This window comes from Lepidochelys kempii, chromosome 20 (assembly GCF_965140285.1).
Source record: "Lepidochelys kempii isolate rLepKem1 chromosome 20, rLepKem1.hap1, whole genome shotgun sequence".
NCBI lineage: Eukaryota > Metazoa > Chordata > Testudines > Cheloniidae > Lepidochelys > Lepidochelys kempii.
In genome coordinates this window covers 4,205,566-4,230,181 of record NC_136399.1, presented here as the reverse complement: position 1 = coordinate 4,230,181, position 24,616 = coordinate 4,205,566, and the positions used below count along the sequence as shown (strand labels likewise).

At 56.3% G+C, this 24,616-nt stretch overlaps 1 protein-coding gene across 2 annotated transcripts; it reads right to left on the bottom strand.

Annotated features, from left to right (window-relative positions):
• Positions 1 to 137: 137 nt before the first annotated feature.
• Positions 138 to 21,041, bottom strand: TSPAN31 (tetraspanin 31). Of its 2 annotated transcripts, XM_073319123.2 has the most exons (7): positions 20,877 to 20,952; positions 18,426 to 18,547; positions 12,160 to 12,327; positions 6,253 to 6,333; positions 3,688 to 3,837; positions 3,145 to 3,273; positions 138 to 2,951 (listed from the first exon to the last, which is right to left on the bottom strand). In XM_073319123.2, exons 3-7 carry the CDS (start codon positions 12,169 to 12,171, stop codon positions 2,877 to 2,879), a joined length of 447 nt encoding a protein of 148 aa, XP_073175224.1. In that variant the 5' UTR covers positions 12,172 to 12,327; positions 18,426 to 18,547; positions 20,877 to 20,952; the 3' UTR covers positions 138 to 2,876. The 2 variants fall into 2 exon arrangements, with proteins under 2 accessions (XP_073175224.1, XP_073175223.1); XM_073319122.2 differs by lacking the exon at positions 18,426 to 18,547 and having other exon boundaries at positions 20,877 to 21,041.
• Positions 21,042 to 24,616: the final 3,575 nt, after the last annotated feature.

Here is a 24,616-nt window from a genome sequence, read left to right as displayed (position 1 = left end):
CAAAGGAAGGGGTCATGCTCATGTTCCTGCTTTCTGCCAGCTGGAGGTCTCACTGCTGCCTCTGGGGGGGCACTGCACCTTTACTCCAAGGGGGGAGGAGGCATGTCCTTCCCCCAGTGATACCGCGGAGCCGGAGGGTCACTGAAAGGTGTTTATTTGATCGATAAAGTAAGATACACACAACAGTGAAGGAGCTGTGCCGGTTCCAGCCACTCCGAGGGACACTGATACACGGGTCCAGCACGGATCCCCCGGCCGAGCAGACGGGGGGGAGAGGCTGACGTCCTGCTGCCCTTCTGTTTAAACACAAGTCTCTGGGAGCAGCTTCTGCTTCACTAGCGCCCCAGCCAAGTTCTGCCCAACCTCCAGGGGAACCTGCACCCACGAGCGCTGCTGGGAAAGCACCCTCCGAACCAGCGAGCCCAGCTAAAACACTGAAACCTCTAGTACCACTGCCCGGGGCTGAGTCACACAGGAGTCCCCAGTGCCCCCGAGGGCCTGGGTGCGGGACCTTGCCCTGTGGCTCTGTTTACATTCCAGCTGGGGCAGGCATCGCACAGCGGGAGACATGCGGGACTGGGGGCTGGTGACTTCCCCAGGGAGTGGGGGACGTGCTGTTGTCATCAGCTGAAGCCTTGAGCTCCAGGCTGGCTCAGCTGGCAAATAATCCAAGCGGGTGCCAGAGAGGAAATTGACTCCTTCAGCGCCCTGGTCTCCCTGCTGCGTTGGGCTGCGCCCAGGGGCCGGCTAACGGCTAATTTAACACTGAGGTGTGGGTGTGCTCATTGAGTTCCCTCCAGGGGTTAATTGACAAAGGAGCCAGCAGCATTCTGCTGCTGCCCGCTGCTGTCTCCGGTGGGCATAGCCCAGAGGCTGAAGGGCAGGCGGCCCTTTAATGAAGCGCGGATGGAGAATCGGGTGCTTTTGCTGGTTCTGCAGAAGGCCCCAGTCTCCTTGCCCCGAGCCTGGTGCAGGGAGGGCTCAGTCACACTGTGGGAAAACACCTTCTACTACAACATACCTAGAGTTTCCAGCTAGACTTATAAATAAATAGCATGCAGCCCCTGTGGGCTCTAACCACACTAGTCACAAGGGTGAGGGGACTCACAGAGGCAGGGCAGGAAGAATTAAAATGATCCAGTGTTGGTTCAGGATGGTGCTTCTCCTGAGGGGGTTTATCCAGCTCTGCCTGGACCCTCTACGGCCTGCGAGGGGAGTGGGAGCAGCCGGCAGCTTTTGGTGAGGCTCCAGCCCCACACTACGGGCAGCCTGAGTCCAGCCAAGCAGTGGCTGGGCCAACGCTGTCGTGCCAGGGAGCTGGGTTCCGCCTTTTCCAGCTCGAGGAGGCCAGGGCCTCGCCCAGCGTGCCAGGGCTTTGGGGCCAGGGGCCTTGGTCTGTCCCAGAGAGCTACTCCGTGTGAACTGGGGGGTGAAGGTGTCCAGGTCCCTGAACAGCACATGCAACCCCTGTCCGACCCAGAGGGAGGGGTAGATGCTGCCCCTTGGAGCCAGCAGGTGGATGTGGGAGTGTAGTGGGACCACACCAGCCCAGCCCTCCCAGGCAGTCTCTCAAGCCAAACTCACCTGCTACGGGGAGGTGTAGCACCCAGCTCTAAGTAAGGCATCAGTCAAGCTGTGTCTAGCTGTTGGGCTAAGATCTCAGGTGGGGGGGTGCAGCAAAAACCAAAGACCGGGGTTGTGCAGCAAAAACCGGGGGCTGGCAAAGAGGGGGATCCTCGCCGGCCCTGCAGAGATCACCTTGGGCAAGGAATCCAGGCGGGGGATGGCCCCTCTGCAGCAGGCCGGTCCCTTTATGGCAGCGCAGAAGCACGCTCCAGCTGACTGTGGCAGAGGAGGGTGGGATCCCAGCTTGGCTGAGGCTCTTGCCGTTCCGGGAAGGTGGCTGGTCTCTGCTGCCCCTGGGGAGGTTAGGGTCGGACAGCTGGGGGAGAGGGGGTGTGCGATGGCCCTGGCCGTCAGAGGCTTTGGAGGATGCTTTTGCAGGGGGGCTGAGGAGCTGGTCCAAGGCTCAGAAATGTCCCTGCAAAGCCCTTGGGTGGGGCAAGAGCAAGTGCCACCTGCTGAAAGGCTATACCCTGGCTCTTAAGATTCTGCTTATTCTAAGGATAAAAATGCCAAAATTTCCTGCTACGCACCAGCCCCCTGGTACCTGTTAGAGTCCTCCCCCCCCCCCCGCACCCCCTTTCACATGAACCTCTTCAGGGTATTTAGCGCTGTGAGAGGCTGTACATTCTCCTTTTGGATTAATACAAATCCGAGACAAAGCCCCCTGCCCCAGCCCTTAAAGGAACGTAACTAACTTCCGAGATTACGGGGCCCTGGCTTTTGGCTCTGGCTCCGGGGTCTCTAAGCTGTGCAAGTCCCTCCCTCTCCTCGTGGGGTCAGCGCAGCTGTGGCCAGGTTAGTTTCCACCAGGTAAATATAGCCCTGGAGTTTGCTCCTGGCCAGGCTGGCATGGCCGGTCTCAGCAGGGCAACATGCCTCTCCGCAATTGGCTACGTGCCAGGCATAGCCGGAGGACTGGTCAGAGCAGGGTACTAACTACAGGTTAGCAGCTTCACATTTCTAGCTGTGCCCAGTGCTCCTGGCTGGCTCTGGCACGGCTGAGCCCGGGCTCTCGCTGCTCGAGAACGGCCTCGCACTGAACGCCACCCCCACCAGCCATTTGCCAAAGGCTTCATATCAAGGATGGAGCCGCGTTCATCCGCTCAGCGCTTTGGTCACACAACAGTGGCCCGGGTGCGGACAGGGGGGCAGATGCAGGCGGCGTGTTCCTTCCAAGCAATGGAGGGAGATGAATTCTCAGGGCTAATGTACTCGCAGCTGGGGAAGGGAAGGGGTGGGGGGTGGACGGTCTATAAGAAGGCACTGGGATTTGCTCTGGGGTCTTTCTGGTTTCTGTAGCGCATGGCTAGCAGGACTCCGAGGATCTAGGAGAACAGAGAGAGAAGGGGGGGGATTAGGCACGATGGGGGCTCCCTGTGTCACAGGCTGCAACTCCCACTGGTGGTGCTGGTCCCCCCCCGTTGAGTCACAAGGAGCTGCTAAGGACCACTGTGTAAGCACTTTGCTGAGAGGTTACCTGGGGTCCCCCCCAACCCCACCCCCGGCTGGAGGACTTACCTCCGTGAAGCTGAAGAAGAGTCCGACTCCCCCGAGGATTTTCAGGGCCTCATCCGAATGCTTCAGCATCGTCTCCCCGCACTTGGGACAGCTGGGCACGTGGCCCTTGGTCGTATTGTCCTTACACATCTGGAGAGGATGATAAAGCCCCACAGTGACGCTCCCCTCGCGGTCAGAGCAGCGTGGCTACAGGGGAGCAGAACCATCCCCCCTTAGCACACCACAACCCCAGCCAGGAGAGCATGGCACAAGGGGGCCGGGCGTGCATGGGATTCCCTCCCCTGACAGACGTGCCTGATCCTCCGCCGGCCCCAGCCGTACAGACTTGTGCCCAGCCGGGGCTTCTCCCTGAATTTAGTATAGCTGGGAGGAGTCAGAGTTACTGCCCTGGAACCCGAATGTCTCAACAGCCGCCCCTGAGAACCAGGCCCGAGATCTCCCAGCAGGTTTCCCCTGGGGGTGAGCAACCGGCAGCCTGGGAGAGCCGGGAAAGGCCAGAGGCAGAAGCGCTGGGGTAAGGTGCTGCCCCGCCCTGGGACTCACGGCTGTGCAGTGGTTGTAGTCCATCTGGAACGTCTTGATGGCAACTGGGTCGTTGGTGTTGTTTAGCAGCCCGCAGCAGTTCAGATTCACCTCGATCTCGTTGCGGGTCTTGTTGCTCAGCATGTCCCAGGTAGCGCGGAAGAGACTCTCCTGTGGGCAGAGCCCCTGGGGTTACCCCACGAACAGCACAGCCAGCAAACACCCTCTGGGCCAGGGCCCTGGCGGCCACAGCTGCACCCACCGCAGCAACTTGACTAGCCACTAAAGGACGCTGTTCCCCACAGCCAGAGGTTTTCCCCCTTGCCCCTCCTTCGGTGGATAGGGGCAGGGGGGACCAGCTTTACATGGATAGTGGGGGAGAAGCGTGAGAAGAGGGAGCCCTAGGAGGGGAGCTGGCCCACCTGGCAGACAGAGGTGGGGGAAGGAGCCCCCCAGCCCCCCCGCAGCCCCCAAGAAGACCCATTGCTCTAACTCGAGGGCTGGGTTGCGATCAGGCCTGGAACCAGACATCAGGGAACCAAAAATCAGTATGTTGGAAAGTCGGGCTGATTGATGGACAAAGCAAGGAGGGGACAGGCCATTGCGCCCCACCCACTGCTCCCTTGGGGGGGGGGGCTATAAAGAAAGAGATTGGGGAGAAAAATCAGCAAGGATCACCATCACAGCTGCCACCCCCACCAGCTCCTGGGATCTCAGCCCTCCGTCAGCCTGATCCCGAGAGAGGTCCCAGCCAAGCCTGGGGGATGCAGAGGACATCGCCGCCTTCACCAGCTCCATCCCACATCCCTGCTGGGATGAAACGGGCTCGGACTCTAACAGCTGCAGCAGCTCCAGGCAGCTCAGCTAACTCCTCTTTTCCCCGCAGGACAGTTCTTACCAGCGTTGATACCGTCTAGACAGTGTTCCTCGCCTTTTTTAATAGCGGGAACTGGCTTGCTGCCTTCCTCAACTGCCAGGGAGAGCTCAGGGACTGGCCCCAGTCCCTGGACTGGTCGTTGAGACACACTGATCTAAGAGCCTGGAACCTAAAGGGGTTTTTCCTTCTTAAAAACTCTCACCAGCTAAAGGGAAAGGGACCAAGGGTCGGACCAGCAGGAGAGCCGTAGTGAATACTTTATTGTTCAGAGGTTGGAGCTGTTCTGCCTTCTCATTTTTAATGAAAGGTTAAGAAGATTTTTAATGGTGTTTTGCCATGGTACGAAGCAGGCGGAGGTCTCTGCTCGCCAGCCCTGGACCTTGTTTAACACTGGTTAATGGTGGACAGAGAGTGGGTTATGGTAACACCTGTAGGGTATATAATCCATCTAAAATAATCCAACAGGCCCTTACTGCTCCCGCCCCATCCCAGCATTGACAGCTGGCTTCGGGCTGTTTCCATAATGAGATGCCAGCTCCCGGTGTCCCATGGCACAGTGGCAAGAGGCTGAGGGTGCCCTCTGGAAGAGCGGGTGGGGGTAGCGTGTTGCAGAGGAAACAAGCTGTAAGGCCAGCGTGAAATGGGTGTTTTGTGAAGCGCTGCTGACGCAGCTCTTCTGATGTTACTACGATCAACCCGGCTCGGCAGGAATGGAGGAGTGGGACAAGGGTCAGATGGTTTTAAAATCCAGAGTGAACGTGGGCAGTTCCCAAGAACTCAGCGCTGACCCACCTCTGCTCCAGGGTAAGAGTCCCAGCAATTCCCCGAGGAACAGAGTTAAACCAGCCCCCCCAACAAGCCCCATCCTCGCTGCATGTAGAGTGTGTCTCTTGCACAGTCTCCTCTCCCCACCCCTTTTCTGGTCTGTCCTCTTCCGAGTCAACCCGAGTTCTCCTTGGCCCCGCCGCCAGCCTGCTCCGTACGTCCAGACTGGGTGGGGCCTGGCACTAAGACGGCTGGGGGCACAGCCTGAGCCAAGCGCTCCAGTGAATTGTGGGCAAACATGGCTGTCTTTGCCAGCCACCCGAGCGGCCCTGTGGGAAGGTGTTGAGGACTATCCGCCCTCCAGTAGAACTAGCCAATGTCTGCACTACACATTGGCTAGCTAGGGGGCGAGTAGGTGACACAGTATATTTAGGCAACCTGTAACCTCTCCGTGACAGGCTACCAACTCGAGTTAAAGCACCACCGCCCCTGCGTCAGGGTGTGCAAATGGGGCTCAACGGGAGATACAACCCAAGGGGTGCCCCCGGGTCAAATCTGCAGTAAAGACAAGCCCTTGGGCTACGCTCTTCGGGGCAGAGCGTGGGATCTCACGCGGGTCTGGCTGGCCTGCAGGCCCTGATTCCAGGGGAGACAACTGGGCGCTGTAACTAGCCAAACCAGGCAGAGGATCCACCTCACTGCACTGATGAGCTGATGAGCCATCTACCAGGCCCAGAGCTTCGTAGGAAGAGGGTTTCAACTCTCACTAGCTGGGACAATCTGCAGCCTGCCAGTCACCAATCACCTTTGAACCCACTAGTTGGAAGCCACAGGGCAGCTGCCAGGGCCCCTTCCTGTTTCCCTGCGAAGACGGATGTACGGACTCTCCAGCGCATCTCGCTGAAGCCGCTGTGGCCAAGGGTAGGGCAGGGAGGCTGACTCACCTCTCTGCTTGTGTTAAGGGCCAGACACGAACAGGAGACTCCCAACTGGAAGAGAAAGACGAGCCCCAGAATGACCATGTACTGAGGAAGAGTCAGTGTTAAGGAAACATGGGGGGGAGAGACGCTGCCATCTCCTCCCAGGCTCCTGCCCCCTTACCCAGCCTCCGGGGTGGAACAGGACAGTGACAGCAACAGCATCTGCCCGGGCAGCTTCCTTTGCCAGCTGCAAAATCCCCTGCAGAAGAACAAACCTCTGCCACACTCTAGCGCCATAGCTCACGGTTATTTCCAAAAAGAAAAGGAGTACTTGTGGCACCTTAGAGACTAACCAATTTATTTGAGCATGAGCTTTCGTGAGCTACAGCTCACTTCATCGGATGCATGCCGTGGAAACTGCAGCAGACTTTATATACACACAGAGATCATGAAACAATACCTCCTCCCACTCCACTGTCCTGCTGGTAATAGCTTATCTAAAGTGATCATCAAGTTGGGCCATTTCCAGCACAAATCCAGGTTTTCTCACCTTCCACCCCCCCACAAACTCACTCTCCTGCTGGTAATAGCCCATCCAAAGTGACCACTCTCCCTACAATAAGAAAAGGAGGACTTGTGGCACCTTAGAGACTAACCAATTTATTAGAGCATAAGCTTTCGTGAGCTACAGCTCACTTCTTCAGATGCATATCGTGGAAACTGCAGCAGGCTTTATATATACACAGAGAATATGAAACAATACCTATTCCCACCCCACTGTCCTGCTGGTAATAGCTTATCTAAAGTGATTTCCAGCACAAATCCAGGTTTTCTCACCCTCCACCCCCCCACACAAATTCACTCTCCTGTGAATGTGGGGGGGGTGGGGGGGTGGGGGGGTGGAGGGTGAGAAAACCTGGATTTGTGCTGGAAATCACTTTAGATAAGCTATTACCAGCAGGACAGTGGGGTGGGAATAGGTATTGTTTCATATTCTCTGTGTATATATAAAGCCTGCTGCAGTTTCCACGATATGCATCTGAAGAAGTGAGCTGTAGCTCACGAAAGCTTATGCTCTAATAAATTGGTTAGTCTCTAAGGTGCCACAAGTACTCCTTTTCTTTTTGCGAATACAGACTAACACGGCTGTTACTCTGAAATCTCCCTACAATGTGCATGATAATCAAGTTGGGCCATTTCCTGCACAAATCCAGGTTCTCTCACCCCCTCACCCCCCTCCAAAAAACACACACACACAAACTCACTATCCTGCTGGTAACAGCTCATCCAAAGTGACCACTCTCCCTACAATGTGCATGATAATCAAGGTGGGCCATTTCCAGCACAAATCCAGGTTTTCTCACCCCCCCCCACCCCCATACACACACAAACTCACTCTCCTGCTGGTAATAGCTCATCCAAAGTGACCACTCTCCCTACAATGTGCATGGTAATCAAGGTGGGCCATGTCCAGCACAAATCCAGGCTTTCTCACCCCCCCCCCACCCCCATACACACACAAACTCACTCTCCTGCTGGTAATAGCTCATCCAAAGTGACCACTCTCCCTACAATGTGCATGGTAATCAAGGTGGGCCATGTCCAGCACAAATCCAGGCTTTCTCATCCCCCCCCTCTTTTTTCCCGGGGACACACATAAACCAGTCGGAGAACACTTCAATCTCTCTGGTCACGCAATCACAGACATGAAGGTCGCTATCTTAAAACAAAAAAACTTCAAATCCAGACTCCAGCGAGAAACTGCTGAATTGGAATTCATTTGCAAATTGGATACTATTAATTTAGGCTTAAATAGAGACTGGGAGTGGCTAAGTCATTATGCAAGGTAGCCTATTTCCCCTTGCTTTTTCCTACCCCCTCCCCCAGACGTTCTGGTTAAACTTGGATTTAAACTTGGAGAGTGGTCAGTTTGGATGAGCTATTGCCAGCAGGAGAGTGAGTTTGTGTGTGTGTGTCCGTCCCCGGGAAAGGGGTGTGTGTGAGAAAGCCTGGATTTGTGCTGGACATGGCCCACCTTGATTACCACACACATTGTAGGGAGAGTGCTATTACCAGCAGGATACTGAGTTTGTGTGTGTGTTTTTTGGAGGGGGGTGAGGGGGTGAGAGAACCTGGATTTGTGCAGGAAATGGCCCACCTTGATTATCATGCACATTGTGTAGAGAGTTGTCACTTTGGATGGGCTATTACCAGCAGGAGAGTGAGTTTGTGCGTGGGGGGGTGGAGGGTGAGAAAACCTGGATTTGTGCTGGAAATGGCCCAACATGATGATCACTTTAGATAAGCTATTACCAGCAGGACAGTGGGGTGGGAGGAGGTATTGTTTCATGATCTCTGTGTGTATATAAAGTCTGCTGCAGTTTCCATGGTATGCATCCGATGAAGTGAGCTGTAGCTCACGAAAGCTCATGCTCAAATAAATTGGTTAGTCTCTAAGGTGCCACAAGTACTCCTTTTTTTTTTTGCGAATACAGACTAACACGGCTGCTACTCTGAAACCAGTTATTTCCAAGGGAGTTGTGTGGCTCCCCCAAGAGGACACCTCCTATCTGTGCAACCGGTGCTTATGCTGCCAACTCCCCAAGCATGCTGGGTGCTTCCCACAGCAAACGTCTGAACTTCAGACTGGAGGATGGCGCAGGAGGGGATTAGCTAGACAGTGAGAGGGTCAGTTTAGGGCTGTTTAAATGTACAGAGGGGAACACTGGGGAAAGGAGGCTGCAGCTTTACAAAGAGACGGCGCTCGGCTTTGTCTCCATGGGAGCCTGCCGAGCAGTACGGTGAATCTGGAGCAACGCCCCTCTCTTGATACTATTCCACTGTAGATTTTTATGCTGGAATTGCATCCACAGGATGGGTTATTCCAGAGCAGGCCTGTCGGGCGGGTCTCCCCTGCAGACAAGCCCTGGTGGGGGGGCTGTGCCAGCTCAGGTAGGGAACCTGAGACAGAGGAAAGTGAAGCGACTTGTGTAATCAGAAAACCTAGCTCTGATCTTACACCAGGCCAGGGCACAGCTGCAGTGGAACCCAGGAGTCCCCAGTGGCAGGGTCCTGCTCTAACACCCTGTTCAGGGGACAGGGTGGGTAGTTCCTGGAGCAAAGGTCTCTTTTTCCATGCAAGGACCCCGCCATCGCAGGTGCCTTGCGAGGAGAAAAGGGCCCCATCTTCCTCCAGCCCCCCCAGAGCAGCCGAGCTGGCAGCTTACCCTTCCCTTCCTGAGGGGAGACCATCAAAGGCTAATTAGGGCCCTTTAAACACAGATTATTATCCACAGGCGACCGCCTCGCCCCACCCACCGCCCACGTACATGTAAATGCAGAGCCCAGTATACAGCTGAGTCAGAGAAGGCAACAGACACAAAACCAGCAGCCTCAGCTTGCTGGTGCTGCACAGTTTGTTCACACTGCTTTCCTGGGCCAGGCCTGGGGCCAGCAGAGCCACCAATTAAAGTGTGTGTCTCGCAAGGGAAAGATTTTCCACCCCCCAGACCCTCCTCTTTCCCTCTCCTCCAACAGCCAGATCCCCCACCCCACCCCAAGCTCAGGGCCCCACCTCCTCCAAACCGGAGTGAATGGCAGGGGGACCCACACTGAGCCACTTGGGTTTGGCCAGGTCGGCCCTCCGAGGCCTGTGCTGAAACCTGCCCGTCCCTCCCCGCAAGGCAGCTGCAGGATGAGACTGATCTCTGGTTGTGCCAGGCAGGGTGCAAGCAGGACAAAGCCCCCCAGGGCTTCCACCCTAAGGCCTAGTCTCCCCTTCCCAGGCTTGCGGTCTAGCCATGCTGGCAAACGCTCCTAGGGGCCCCACTGCTTACACCTGTTGGCCAAGGGAAATAAGCTGTTCCAGCAAAGCCCTTTTCCACCAGTATAACTGCACCAAGAATAGGACCAAAAGAAAGGCCCCTGCCTACCCGACATTGGTCTGCGGCCGAGAGCAGCTTGTGCAGAACCTGGCCTAAGGGACTTGAACTCCTGTGCGGCCTCAGCCTTTCCCTGCTGGCCAGGGGAGAGTTAATGATGACCTCTGAATTCAGCTTTTCCTACCTTCCTCCTGCTGTGGCCCCCCTAAAGTCAGGGGTATTGCCCACCCCAAGATTGGAACGATCCCCACCGAGACCTAGCCTTTGCCCTCTGGTGCCTAGGGAGCATTTGTCTCCCCACCCCACCTTGTTTAACAAGATTTTGGCCTTCACAGAGGCTGGCGGAGGTCCCCTCCCCCTTGCTGAGGTCTCCAAATCTGCTACAATCCCCAGCCAGCTCAGCTGAATATTAGCTCCTTTTCTCAAAAGTTGAGGTTGCAAGTGGAACTGCGGTTTCCTCTTCGCATCACTTCCCCTTCACTGAAATATCAGCCCATTTATAGGTGGCAATCAGCCATGCCTGGCCTTGGTCTAGGTAGGTACAGGTTCTGCCCCAGTCCAGGCCAAGACAGGTCCCCAGGTCCCTTCTGGCAAGCACCTGCCTGGTGCAGAGCCTGCGGCAGCCCCTAGCAATCAGCACCCGCTGCTGAAGTGCCCCAGTGATGTGACAGGCTCCCCCGAGGAAGAGCATATTCAGAGTGCAGCAGCTACATCTGCCAGCCTCATGATAGCCAAATGGAGATGAAAAACCCCACCCCCGCGTGAGGGGAGCAGAACGTCAGCCTGGCTGCCAGAGGGGCGGGGAAGAAGAGAGATGCGCTATGGGTTTTATTTATAGATAAAAAGGAGAATCTGGAAGAGGGGCTAGAACTGTAACTCCCAAGGGTCCACCAGACACGGCTTTCCTTCCCCCAGCCCCTGGTACGTTAGAACAAGTCCATGGAAATCCTGCTACTGTGGACAGCAAATTAGATCCTCTCTCAGCTGCCATTTCTCCCGCCATGAAGCTCTTTGCCCACAGCAGCTGGCAGGGCCAAACGGGGTATCTGCTCTGGCGGACCGGCCTGCAGAGACGCACATCGGAGGAGTGGCTTGCTCTGGGACGCCAGCCTCCTTTTTCTTAGGGGGCGTGGCAAGACAGACACCCCAGTGCTGCTCCCTCTGTGAGTGCCCACGGGCCGCCCCACGCCCCCGCGTGGGAGAGCAAGGAGACTCCTTCTGCCGACGCTCCGCCCTTGGCTGTCCGCAGGGCTGTCCCTGCCATGCAGACTCAAGTGCTTTACCTAGTGAGAGTTCAAACAGCCCCAGCCCGAGTTTACCCACAGCCAGTCTCGTTCAGATTCTCACGGCACATTCACTTCCTCCTCCAGTCCAGTCCAGACACCCCCACCTGTTTCACCCACTTGCTCTTAGCTACTTCTCCCGCCAAGCCACCTCCCCCCACCTTTGGAGAGAACGGTCGCAGCATTCATGTAGTACCACGTGCCTCGACCTGAGCTGGGGGCGGAGGGGAATTCCAAAGGAAGGCCACGCCACCCCTTCATAGATGTCAGAGCCAGAACAGATCATGGCGATCATGCTAGTCTGAGCTGCAGCATAGTGGGGGCCAGAGATCCTCACCCTAAAGCCAGGCCCACTGCCTGAAGGGAATGTCTGGCATTCCCAGCAGAGGCTGCTGCTTCGCTGTAGCAAGCGAGACCATCTAGCAGGGTCCTAAGGACCCAACTTCTAGATTTCAGCCTCTCGGGCTGGATTCCCAATCATTACTACCACCAGACTGGCTAGAGAGTTTGAACCACCCTTAACCCAGCTCAGAGGGGGCCTGACAACAGCAGGGTTCCCCCTCATGGAGCTGCACAGCAACAACAGGAGTTTCGTCAGCAGATGTAGCCGGGCCCTGAGGTTACTCAAGGCCACGTTCTCGCTCCAGACAGCGGTGCTTCTTGTGCCACAGAGAACCAGAAGATTATTAGCGGCACGAGGGTCACGGGGCAGAGTTGTGAGGAGCGTGGCATGGCCCCAGCCTCCCAGGCCGGGCACAGAAGGATACAAAGAAGAGCATGACTTGGTGGTGGTTGATAGCCCCGATGAGGCCCACGATGGCAATGAGCAGCAGGAAGAAACCCACGGCGATGACTCCACCGATGATGTGGATGCTGGAGACAATGCCAAAGCTTTTCCCCCAGGCAGCCACGCCTATCAGCAGCAACCCAACCAGCTGGAAAACAAGAGGAGAAGGTCAGCCTGGGATGTGGGTGGCCCTTTCCCCCACGCCACCCAGCACACCAGTTCCACGCCCCTCCAATGACCTCCGCATCCTGGCAGAGGCACCTCTCAGCTCCTGCATAGCACAGTAGGGGCTTCGATAAGATCCCAGCCCCCAAAGAACTGACAGTCTAAACAAACAGATAGGCTGCAAAGGGGGAGCGCTGGGGGCTTGTCATGTTACTGGGAGGGAGAGCAGGCAAGTGGACTGCAGAGACCTGGGTTCTGTTCCCAGCTGAGTGACATCTTCTGCCTCCCTGGGCCTCAGCTTCACCATCTGTAAAATGGTGCTAATGATACGTACCTTTGTAGAGCGCTTTGAGACCTGCTATTTGGTTTTGTAAACAGTACTGTCCCCTTCCTGGTCTGGGCTTAAAACTTATCCACTAAACCTTGCCTACCTCTAGCCCAGCATTTAAGTGACAGTGAACTTTGCCTGCTGCCTAGCTTTACTCACCTGAGTAGCCCTGCTGATTGCAACAGGACCCTCATGCAGGGAAAGGGAAGTGCGTGCCTAAGCATCAGCTGGACTGGGGCCTTGTTTTGTGACTTATTCAGGACAGGCCTAACAAAGAAAATAACGCCACTAGCCATCACCTTCAGCCCCCAACTAAAACCCCTCCAACACATTATCAAGGATCTACAACCTATCCTGAAGGATGACCCAAAACTCTCACAAATCTTGGGAGATAGGCTAGTCTTTGCCTACAGACAGGCCCCCAACCTGAAGTGAATACTCACCAGCAACCACATACCACACAACAGAACCACTAACCCAGGAACCTATCCTTGCAACAAAGCCCGTTGCCAACTGTGCCCACATATCTATTGAGGGGACACCATCACAGGGCCTAATAACATCAGCCACACTATCAGGGGCTCGTTCACCTGCACATCCACCAATGTGATATATGCCATCATGTGCCAGCAATGCCCCTCTGCCATGTAGATTGGGCAAACTGGACAGTCTCTACATAAAAGAATAAATGGACACAAATCAGATGTCACGAATTATAACATTCATAAACCAGTCGGAGAACACTTCAATCTCTCTGGTCACACGATTACAGACATGAAAGTTGCGATATTACAACAAAAAAACTTCAAAACCAGACTCCAGCGAGAGACTGTTGAATTGGCATTCATTTGCAAATTGGATACAATTAACTTAGGCTTGAATAGAGACTGGGAGTGGCTAAGTCATTATACAAGATAACCTATTTCCCCTTGTTTTTTCCTCCCCCCCCCCCCCCGACGTTCTTGTTAAACCCTGGATTTGTGCTGGAAATGGCCCACCTTGATCATCATACACACTGTAAGGAGAGTGATCACTTTACATAAGCTATTACCAGCAGGAGAGTGGGGTGGGGGGAGAGAAAACCTTTTGTAGTGATAATCACCCATTTTTTCATGGTTTGTGTGTATAAAAACGTCTTCTGTATTTTCCACGGTATGCATCTGATGAAGTGAGCTGTTGCTCACAAAAGCTTATGCTCAAATAAACTGGTTAGTCTCTAAGGTGCCACAAGTCCTCCTTTTCTTTTTGCAAACACAGACTAACACGGCTGTTACTCTGAAACCTATCTTTTCTGGTTTTTATTTTCAGCTTCTTGTCCAACCCCTGCTGGTTTCCCTTCCATTAACCATTGTTTATTCCAGCCCTTCGCCCCCACCCCAGCTAGCGGGCCCTCCCCCATTCCTTTCATGCGAAGATCCAAGCTCACAGTCCACCCACGCACGCCTGCAATTAGTTGGCTTCTTAATCACCCATTTCAAGAGATCAGATGTTGGAAGAATGGACGCCAGCTCCAGTTTTGGATCTTTGGGGGTGGGGGCATCTCTGCACATTTTACATGCTCCCTATTGCACTTCTGTACCTCTGTAATCTAGGATCTCTACTTTGGGAGCCTAGCGACTGCCAGACTGGATTGGACTCACTGTCCATCCGTCCAGTTTCCTGTCTGACAGCAGCCAGCACCTTTCAGAGGAAAGTGCAAGAAACCCATAATAGGTAAATGAGGGATAATCTATTTCCTGCCATCTAGGTCTCATTCTGATCTCTACTAGAGCCTGCAGCATGAGGGTTAATATCCCTTCTAAATTGTTAGCATTAATTATAACTCCAGAGATTCTTGTTATCCACAGAAGGATCCAGTCCCTTTTGAAACTTGCTACATTTGTGGCCTCAATTTCCATTGTCTAACTACATGCGTGTGGTGTATTGGTTTTGAGCTTGCCACCTTTTGATCAGTTGGCTTGTGACTGACTGGCTCATTATTCCCCACACTTCAGAGCCAAAGCCACATTAGATAGCATGGATGCTTTTATCACAACATTAAAGTTAACCTTGACTACTTTGACTTCCTGTAAGAGTGTGGTAAATGCCCTTTTTCATCTCCTAGACCGATACGTCCCAGAAAGATCCACTCACCATTTGAGCTCATAAAATGGGTTTCAACTGGGGGAGGAATTGGCTAGCTCTTGCCATCTTTTGGCCATGTTTATACACAAATGAGCATCCATTTAAACTAAATTGGTTTCTTAAATTAGTGCAAATCCTTCTGCAGACACTCAAAAAAACCCCCAGTTTGAAGGGCTTACGTTGGCTTTGCAGTGTTTGATTCCTTACTGACTTGAGCTACATCAGAATAGGCCAATCGAACTGAATTAAGAGCACCTCCAGAGAGGCTCGCGCTGGCTTACCAAATCCAGTTAAAGAGGCACCTTTGTGCATTTGCACCTTCCAGGTCAGTCAAATGGCAACAAGACAGAGCAATGCTGTTTAACTAAGCAGCTGTTTAGCTTGTGCACATTAATATGACCAGGTCAGCAATAAAATATATAGACATTAACACAGGCTGCTTCTCTTGAAACTTCTCCTCCATCACATTACCCCTCATGGTGTCTCAGCGACCAGGCTCCAGCCTGAGCCCAAACATCTACCCTGCAGCTTTATAGCCCCTGCAAGCCTGAGTCAGCTGCAGCTGTGCCATGATTTACTGCAGTACAGACATACCCACAGATATTACAGTGATGAGCACCAGAAATACCAGGTGATATTCTGGCTCCAGTGCAGTTGGTGGCAAGACCCCCTTCACTTAAACAGAACCAGGATTTCACCCACTTTCTCTGTGTTCTGGGTTGTGAACGATTAGGTTGCCTAGAACTAGAGGTTTGAATCCTGGCCTGGCTGATCTTCTGATATTGTGCATGGGACTTTCAGACAAGTCTCACGTACTCTCTACAGATGCTCAATAGCCCCTAGAGTTTAGGATTTCCCTGATCACCTTGAATGGAACAGTCTCTTTGCCAGCAGTCTGTTCACTGCCCACTTTTAAGATCCCCACCCCCAAAAACAACCACAAGCTGCATTTCAGTGATTAGTTGCTCCTAGGTGACTAGTTTGTGAAGCACTTTAGAAGGACGCCGTGCAGCTCTAAGATCTGTAGCAGCTTACTGCACCTCCTCTCCCAGCACGGAGAGCCTCAGCCACTAGGGACAGCTACCTGGCAGGGTGACAGTGCTTGAAGTCACCCCTCCAGAGAGTTGGTGCAAAGAGAACAGAATTACGGTGGCATTTGCACTCCAAACGTCTTGTGTTTCAGAGATTCTGCAGTAATGTCAGCTCTTGCACAGACCAGATGGGTTTTTAAGTCAGTGAAACCCTGCTGATTTCTGCACAAACTAATGCAGTTGGTGACCACTGAGTTGCCAGGAAAACAAGAGAACATTGCAGGTGAACATTGCTCCTAGTCTCGCTCTCACTGAAGAGGTCTTCACACTGGGCAGGTGAGGGGGCACCTGGCAAAGAAGAGCATGAGACGCCCTCTAACTGGGCTAGTGTCTGGCACCATTGAGGATAGGGATGGCTGGGTAGTGGGCATGCAGGAGCACTGGGATTTCTCTCCTGCACTCCTTTAGCACAGCGACATGCAGATCTGCTTGCCGTTCAGCTGCTCAAAAGAGATGTGCTGGTCTCCTCTGCAGGAGGAATCCCGCACAGCTGTCGCCTGGGACAAAGGAAACATTAGGCCAGATTTCCCCTGCTGTAACTGACTGCAGTGAGCTTCCATCAGCGATGAGTCCACTTCCTGCCAGCCGTGTTTCACTCTCTCCCTACAGCATTCCACCTCCTTATTTCCCATCTGACAAGGGCTGGGCCCTCTTCTCAGCCCAGTTTGGTTTCTGACCTCCCTTCCTGTCTATTTTATATCAGTCAGGCCCATGGAGCAGACCAGCTACTGCTGTTACCTACATTCAGACTAAGCTAATGGACATGACAAATTTCTCACGTCTGTGGGTGGGCGCACAACAGTGGCTTGAAGACAAGCTCTGCTACAGGCCAGGATTGTGGGACACGAGGACTTATTCCAACAGTCATCCCCTGACACATGGCTCCCTTTCAGCTTGCTGTTCCTACGCAGTTCGCTTTGGAAGCACAGGCTCCAGCAGACACCCGACAGCTCGCCCTAGGGGTAGGGTAGGGCTATTCCGACTCTCACTTCTCGACTGGATGGGATGTAAAGACTGAGCCGCGCTCACAGCCTGCCCCGCTGCAGTCTTAGTTCCCAGTGCTCTCACCGTGTAGAAGAGGCACTAGTGTTTAGTGCTTTAAACCAACTGTCCTTTTCACTAGGCTTACCCCAGCCTGGCTGCACGGCCAGGCTTTCCATTCAAGCCACGGTCGCACAGATGCCTTCTACTTCCATAGACACCTGGGGCCGGATTCTCTATTGCCCAGCATCTCATGTCATTTACACCCATTCAGCCCTGGTGTGAAGTGCAACAGGGTCAGACTGGTAGCACCATGTACTACGTGACTGCAGGGCACCAGAAAATTGGGGCCCCAGTGTAGTTTAACCAGGCAGATCCAGAGACCGCAGCTCACAGATTTGCATGCTAGATCACTCACTCGTCAGGAGGGCTCCAACCATCTCTGTTAGCAGACCTTGATTCATGGCTGCCCTCCCACTACTTGTCCATTTTCCAACCCCCTTCTCACAGCGCGTTCTCTCGCTTTCTGTCTGCATTCGTTTCCGCTCAACCCTGCCTGTTCCTACATGCTGCTCAGGGAGGACAGCGGCCTCTCTGCCTTGATGCATCAGGCAAACCCAGCGACTGGCAGAAAAAAAGCTTAGAGCACGACTAGAGTCAGTATTCTTGCCGCCATTTTGTTAAAAAGCCAGCTCTGAGCCAGTCTGGTGAGGCATTATGGGCAATAAAAGCTTCTGAAGACTCAAAACCTCTACAGGACCTAAGGCAAAAATAATTGAGCCCTGGTCCACAAAGACACCCAAGTCTGGGGTTTAGGTGACTATGTCCCAGATTTAAGCACCACTGTAATCTGCAAAGCCACACCTGGTGGCCACCTACCCCTGTAGGCACCTAAACTCCCTCAGCACTCAAGTCCTTGTAGCAGACATGGCCTAGGTGACTAAGTTTCTGCCTCTGAGCCCCAGAAAGATCCATCAGCTGGAAGAAGATCAGTATTTGCCTGCCTATCTTCTCTGCAGGGCCCAGTCCAGGAATCGTGTACAGAGGCTCCCTACAGGACAAGGGCCCATTTGAAATCGGGCTGGAAGCAGCAGCATAGACCACATCAACACTTTTAGCCCAGTGGTTAGCACACTCACCAGGGATGTGGGAGACCCCAGTTCGATTCCTCTCTCTACCAAAGGAGGTGACAAGCTTTTGAACATGGGTCTCCCTCCTCTCAGGAGAGCACTAATCACTGAGTGGTGGGATAGTCTGATGTGGGGCTCCCTTTGCCGACTGAAGTGGATTGGAGCAGGGGGACTGGACCGTAGGTTCCCCAGCCTATGGAATTGCTTGCCCAGTGACCCCTTGCATATTTATACACGATGAGCAGCAGGAGAGACTGAGGGAGCCCCACATCAGAATACCCCCTAGCTCAGTGGTCAGAGCACTCGGGAGGGGGGACATCCCTGTTCAAATCTTCTCCCCCTCAGGCAGAAGGGGGCACTGTCTCCCACATCCCAGGTGAGTGCTCTAACCACTGGTCCTAAAATGGCCACAACCATCTCCACTCACCACTCCATTGCGTGGCGTGAGGCAGGGGTTTAACTCATTCTCCCAACAGTTGAGGTGCCTACGCCGTCCAACTCCAGGAGAGGGTCACTGGCTGGGGATCACGAGCCGGGACTGGTGCCTCCCTGCAGTAGGAAGAGAGCCTATAAGCAGGTCCTGCCTCATGCCAGGCCTCTAATACAAGACTTTATGTCTCAGGCTCTCTTCCTACTACACAGCCCAGACTTGGGCACCTGTCCCTGAGAGAGAGGCAGGACTTAACCTACACCCCTTCCTGGCTAGTTTAGGCAGTTCCCCTCCCTTGCCCCATTCGTTACATAGGGAACCTAGGCACCTAACTCAAGCTTTGTGGATTGCCATGTTATTCCTGTGATTGGCGCTGTGACACTGAACATCTCAAAGTGGATCCAGCCCTTGGTTACCAAGTTCACAGCAACCGTTGGGCCAATCCGCTTATTCCAGACCTGAGCTGCCCAGGCTCTGGGGCCTCACCGGGAGCCCCCCCAAGCCTTGATTTGAGAGACCCTCCTCCCGTAGTTAGAGTGGGATCTTCTGGTCTGTCCAGCATCCAGCACCCTGGGATCCTGGCCCAGGGCAGGGGCTCTCAGTCACTACCCCAATACAGATGATGGTGGAAAGTCCGTGCTGTCGACATGATGTCATCCATGCGACAGACACTGCTAAACCACGCCAGTTTCTTTTAGCCAGCGCACTCCGTACTGCTACCGCTGATGGAAGACTTCCAAGAAAAGGCTCTGACAGCCCTAGAAGACGCATGTCAGTTATATGGGTGCAACCTCTGGCTAACCAGATTAGAAGAGTATCCCAGAGAATCAAGAGGATGCTGCTAAATAGGCGCTGAAATAATGGGCATTTATGTTAACACTCTCTAGCAGAACACGTCAGATTACTGAAGCGCCTAACTAAGCTTCGCCGAGCCAGCGCTCTGAAACTGGCTCTCATCAGCGTAAGATGCCTATTACAGCAAGATGTTAGGACAGAGCTATTGACGTTTCACTTCCTTGTCTCACAGATACAATCACCAGTGAATAATTCTTCCGCCTGGTCCACACTAGGCTTGGTAGAGCTGTGTCTCCCAGGGGTGTGAAAAATCCACACACCCCGAGACGTGTCGCTATAGCGACCTAAGCCCCGGTGTCGACAGCACTAGGCCGATGGACGAACTCTTCCATTGACCTAGCTGCCGCCTCTCAGAGACGTTGATGACCTAGACCAAGGGTACAGGCAGCATCTACATGGCAACGCTAGAGCACCGCAGCTGCTCCGTTTCCATATAGATGTGCCCCTCCAGGTGCATACGGGCCGGCATTATAAAGGCACTTAGAAGCATTAAACTAAAATGACTGCACGACTGCAGCTTTTAGAGTGGGGTACCTTGTTTTCGGCTTATTCCATAGAAAAGCCATGGGCCGCTCGTGAACCCGGCTGGTTTGGGCAGCAGTGCAGACGGGCTGCTTCTTGGATGTTTGAGGTACTTGGGTACGCCACTAGAAAGTTTTGTCACTTGACCTATTCCAGTATAGCTAAAGCTGCTAACCCCCCTGGAGGGGATAGAGAGCTTATACCGTAGGGCTTACTCCGGTTCAGGAAGGAAAATCAGCTCTATGCACTAGGCAGGGCGTAGGTGATTAAATTGATCTAATTTTTTTAAGTGTGGGCCCGGCCTTATTAATCTGTGAGGGGTGTGATTCTTTAGCCACCTCTCTAAGGGCTAGGTTGATGGACAAATTCCTCCGTCAACCTCGTTAGCATCTCTCTGAGGGGTGGATTCACAACATCGACAGCCAAACCCCTTCCATCGCTGCGGAAGCCGCTACACTACAGTGTTACAGCCGTCGAACTTGTCCACGTAGACCAGTGGCCGGTGGCGACCGGAGAGCGTTGGATGCAGGCGTCGGGGGCAGGCTGTGGGCCCGGGCGTGATGGAGCGGGATGGGGGTGGTCTTTTTACGGCCCGAGGCGGGGGATGAAGTGAAGTCCAGCCCCGGCCTGCGTGGGGTCAGAGACATGTGGACTTCGGCACTAACCCGTGCTGGTTTGGGAGGAGGGGCATGTCCCAATTCTCCTCATGCAGCCCAGGGCTAGGGAAGATGCCAAGGCAGCTGCCCTAGACATTAGAGCCTCCATGGGCCCCAGAGAGCTTATAGCCTGGGCAGAGACAGGCCAAACACCCCTGCAGCACCCCCCGCCAAAGGGGGGGGCGGCCCCTCCCCCGCCAAAGGGGGGGGCGGCCCCTCCCCCGCCAAAGGGGGGGGCGGCCCCTCCCCCGCCAAAGGGGGGGGCGGCCCCTCCCCCGCCAAAGGGGGGGGCGGCCCCTCCCCCGCCAAAGGGGGGGCGCGGCGGCTCCCCAGGCCCCGCGCGGGGCCCCTCCCCCCAGGCCGCCCCCCCCCCGAGCTGAGGGAGGCCCCGCCGGAGCCCCGGGCCCGCGCTCACCACATAGACCACGTTGAGGGCGCAGAGCGCGTTGCGGGAGCAGGCGAAGCCGCCGCCACACACCATCTTCCCGGCCGGGGGCAGCGCAGGCCGGGCCGCTCCTGGCCCTTTAAACCCGAGCCCAGCGCCCAGCGCCCAGCGCCGCACTGCGCCTGCGCGCGTACCCCCCCCCCCCGCCGCCTCCTTGAGAGGCGCCTGCGCGTGAGTACGCGTCCGTACGCCGCGCTCGCCCACACGCACTGCGCCTGGGCAGGACCTCCTTTTTGTGCGCCTGCTCAGCACTCTGGCGTGGTGCGCGTGCGGTCTTCTGGAGCACAGGTCTCACACACACGGCGCCTGCGCAGCACTCCCACCTCCCGCGCCAGACTCGTTTCCTGCTCAGAGCGCCTGCGCAGGGTAACGCGGTTTGCTGCTGCGCATGCGCAGTCGTTCCAGGCCGGGCTTTAGCTTCGACCCCAAATACCCGGATGAGAGTGGCTCACGGGTGGACAAAGACCCGGATGGAGGGGACACCTTCCGCTGGGGCCGTGCCCGGGTTCCCCTTGGGGGCCCTGTGTTTTCGGGCCCCCGGCCTAGGGCTCCCCGCCCCAGTGCCGTAGAGTCCTCCAGTGCCATGTCCTGGTGCCCCCCCTGTGGCTGTGCCCTGGTGCCCCCCTGGCCCTTCTGCACCCCCCCGGCCCTGCTGCCCCCCCCCAGCCCTGTGCCCTCGATCCCCCCTGATCCTGGTGCCCCCCAGTCCTGCTGCGCCCCCCCCCCCGGCCCTGTGCCCTGGAACCCTCCGGCCCTGTGCCCTCGATCCCCCCCGCGCCCTGCTGCCCCCCAGACCTGCTGCGCCCCCCCCGGCCCTGTGCCCTGGAACCCTCCGGCCCTGTGCCCTCGATCCCCCCCGCGCCCTGCTGCCCCCCCCAGCCCTGTGCCCTCGATCCCCCCCGCGCCCTGCTGCCCCCCCCAGCCCTGTGCCCTTGATCCCCCCCCGCCCTGCTGCCCCCCCCCAGCCCTGTGCCCTCGATCCCCCCTGATCCTGGTGCCCCCCAGTCCTGCTGCGCCCCCCCCCCGGCCCTGTGCCCTGGAACCCTCCGGCCCTGTGCCCTCGATCCCCCCCGCGCCCTGCTGCCCCCCAGCCCTGTGCCCTTGATCCCCCCCGCCCTGCTGCCCCCCCCCAGCCCTGTGCCCTCGATCCCCCCTGATCCTGGTGCCCCCCAGTCCTGCTGCGCTCCCCCCCCCGGCCCTGTGCCCTGGAACCCTCCGGCCCTGTGCCCTCGATCCCCCCCGCGCCCTGCTTCCCCCCAGACCTGCTGCGCCCCCCCCCCCCGGCCCTGTGCCCTGGAACCTTCCGGCCCTGTGCCCTCGATCCCCCCCGCGCCCTGCTGCCCCCCAGACCTGCTGCGCCCCCCCCTGGCCCTGTGCCCTGGAACCCTCCGGCCCTGTGCCCTCGATCCCCCCCGCGCCCTGCTGCCCCCCAGACCTGCTGCGCCCCCCCCTGGCCCTGTGCCCTGGAACCCTCCGGCCCTGTGCCCTCGATCCCCCCTGGCCCTGGTGCCCCCCAGACCTGCTGCGCCCCCCCCTGGCCCTGTGCCCTGGAACCCTCCGGCCCTTTGCCCTCGATCCCCCCTGGCCCTGGTGCCCCCCCAGCCTGCTGCGCCCCCGGCCCTGCTGCGTCCCCCTGGCCCTGTGCCCTGGAACCCTCCGGCCCTGCTGCCCCCCCGGCCCTGCAGCGCCCCCCCAGCCCTGTGTCCTGGTGCCCTCCCCCAGCCCTGCTGCGCCCTCCCTGGCCCTGTGCCCTTGATCCCCCCCAGACCTGCTACGCCCCCCCCCCCGGTCCTGTGTCCTGGTGCCCCCCCCGGCCCTGCTGCACCCCCCTGGTCCTGTGCCCTGGTGACCCCACCAGCCTGCTGCGCCCCCGGCCCTGCTGCGCCCCCCTGGCCCTGTGCCCTGGAACCCTCCAGCCCTTTGCCCTCGATCCCCCCTGGCCCTGCTGCGCCCCCCCCGGCCGTGCTGAACCCCCCTGGCCCTGTGCCCTGGAACCCTCCGGCCCTTTGCCCTCGATCCCCCCTGACCCTGGTGCCCCCCAGACCTGCTGCGCCCCCCCCCCCCGGTCCTGTGCCCTGGAACCCTCCGGCCCTTTGCCCTCGATCCCCCCTGGCCCTGGTGCCCCCCGGCCCTGCTGCGCCCGCCTGACCCTGTTTCCTGGAACCCTCCGGCCCTTTGCCCTCGATCCCCTCTGGCCCTGGTGCCCCCCAGCCCTGCTGCGCCCCCCGGGTCCTGTGTCCTGGTGCCCCCCCCCGGCCCTGCTGCGCCCCCTCCCAGCCCTGTGCCCTGGAACCCTCCGGCCCTTTGCCCTCGATCCCCCCCGGCCCTGGTGCATCCCTCGGCCCTGTGCCTTGGAACCCTCCGGCCCTCTGCCCTCAATCCCGCCCCGGCCTTCTGCCCTGGTGCCTCCCCGGCCCTCTGCCCTGCTGCCCCACCCGGCGCCGTGCCCTGGATCTCCCCTCGGCCCTGCTGTGCCCCCCAGCCCTGTGCTTTGGAACCCCTCTGCCCAGGTGCCCCCCCCAGCTCTGAGACCTGGATCCCCCCCTGCCCTGAGCCCTGGATCACCCCTCGGCCTTCTGCCCTGGTGCCCCCTGAGCCCTGGTGCCCCCCCCAGCCCTTTGCCCTATGCACTTGTCCATGTAGACCAGTGGCCGGTGGTGACTGGAGAGCGTTGGAAGCAGACGTCAGGGCAGGCTGGGGGCCCAGGCGTGATGGAACGGGATGGGGGTGGTCTTTTTACTGCCCCCCTCCCACAGTGATGCCCCCATTATTGGATCTGTAACCCCACCCCCAACACTGCCTGCTACTCCACCCTCTGGGCCTTGTGCCTCGCTGCTCCCTTCTCCCGGTTTGTGATGAGCATCCTCAGTATTACAACTGGCCTTGTGCCTGGCGCCTGCCCGCCCCAGTGTGCTGCCCGTAGGTGGCAAGCGGTTGCTGTTCACTTGGCAATGAACGAACCTTTCCCTTTCCAGAAGTCTTGGCATGCTGCCCATTCCTTTCCGGTGTTACAAGTGCAAAAGCAGAGGCTGAAGAAACTCCTGAATATTTCATCTCGTGTTTTAACAGGAAAAGTCTCAAACAAGAAGTTGCGACTGTAGAACTGATCAATGAAATTGTTTTTAATTGATCACTTTATTAATATAACTTCATCTGCAAAATTTTATGAATGAAACAACATTCATTCATAAAACCGGTTACTCCAATAACTGGCTAATTGAGTTTCACTTTCAATCCAATTGCTGCTTAAATCACTGAAACTTGCACGGTTTCAACATTGTAACTTCTGCTCACTGTTTGCCATTCCTTACACCTGTCCATATTGTAACTCAAACTCCATTTTAAAATGCTCGCTCCATTTTGCAAAACCCGGCTGTAATCTGATTAGTGTAGTTTAGATGTGTGAATGAGGTATGTAGCGATGATGGAATCAGCCCCAGCCCATCCAGATGAAATAAAGTGTAAACACCAAAGGCTGAAGATGCAGACAACAGCCCTGACAAAGCAAGAAGAGTCCACCCTAAAAAGAAAAGAACAAAGGTACAACACCAAAGCCAGGCCCCAGGCTGAAAGTCATGTCTGCAATTGACAGGTGATCAATCACACCCGACCCAGAGGCAGCGTGACACAGCAAACCCTATAGACTCTGGTTTCAAACTAAAGCCTACAAAAAAGATGGAAGACTTTGGAGGGTAACATTCTGCTGTCAA

Bases quoted from the DNA above. Each gene is read 5' to 3' on its own strand.
- TSPAN31 (XM_073319122.2), bottom strand. From the start codon at position 20,942: ATGGTGTGTGGCGGCGGCTTCGCCTGCTCCCGCAACGCGCTCTGCGCC. The intron at 3,274-3,687 runs GTGAGTCCCAGG...CATCCTCTCCAG, and splicing joins ACTACAACCACTGCACAGCC to ATGTGTAAGGACAATACGAC. The intron at 2,952-3,144 runs GTAAGTCCTCCA...CTGTTCTCCTAG, and splicing joins TCTTCTTCAGCTTCACGGAG to ATCCTCGGAGTCCTGCTAGC.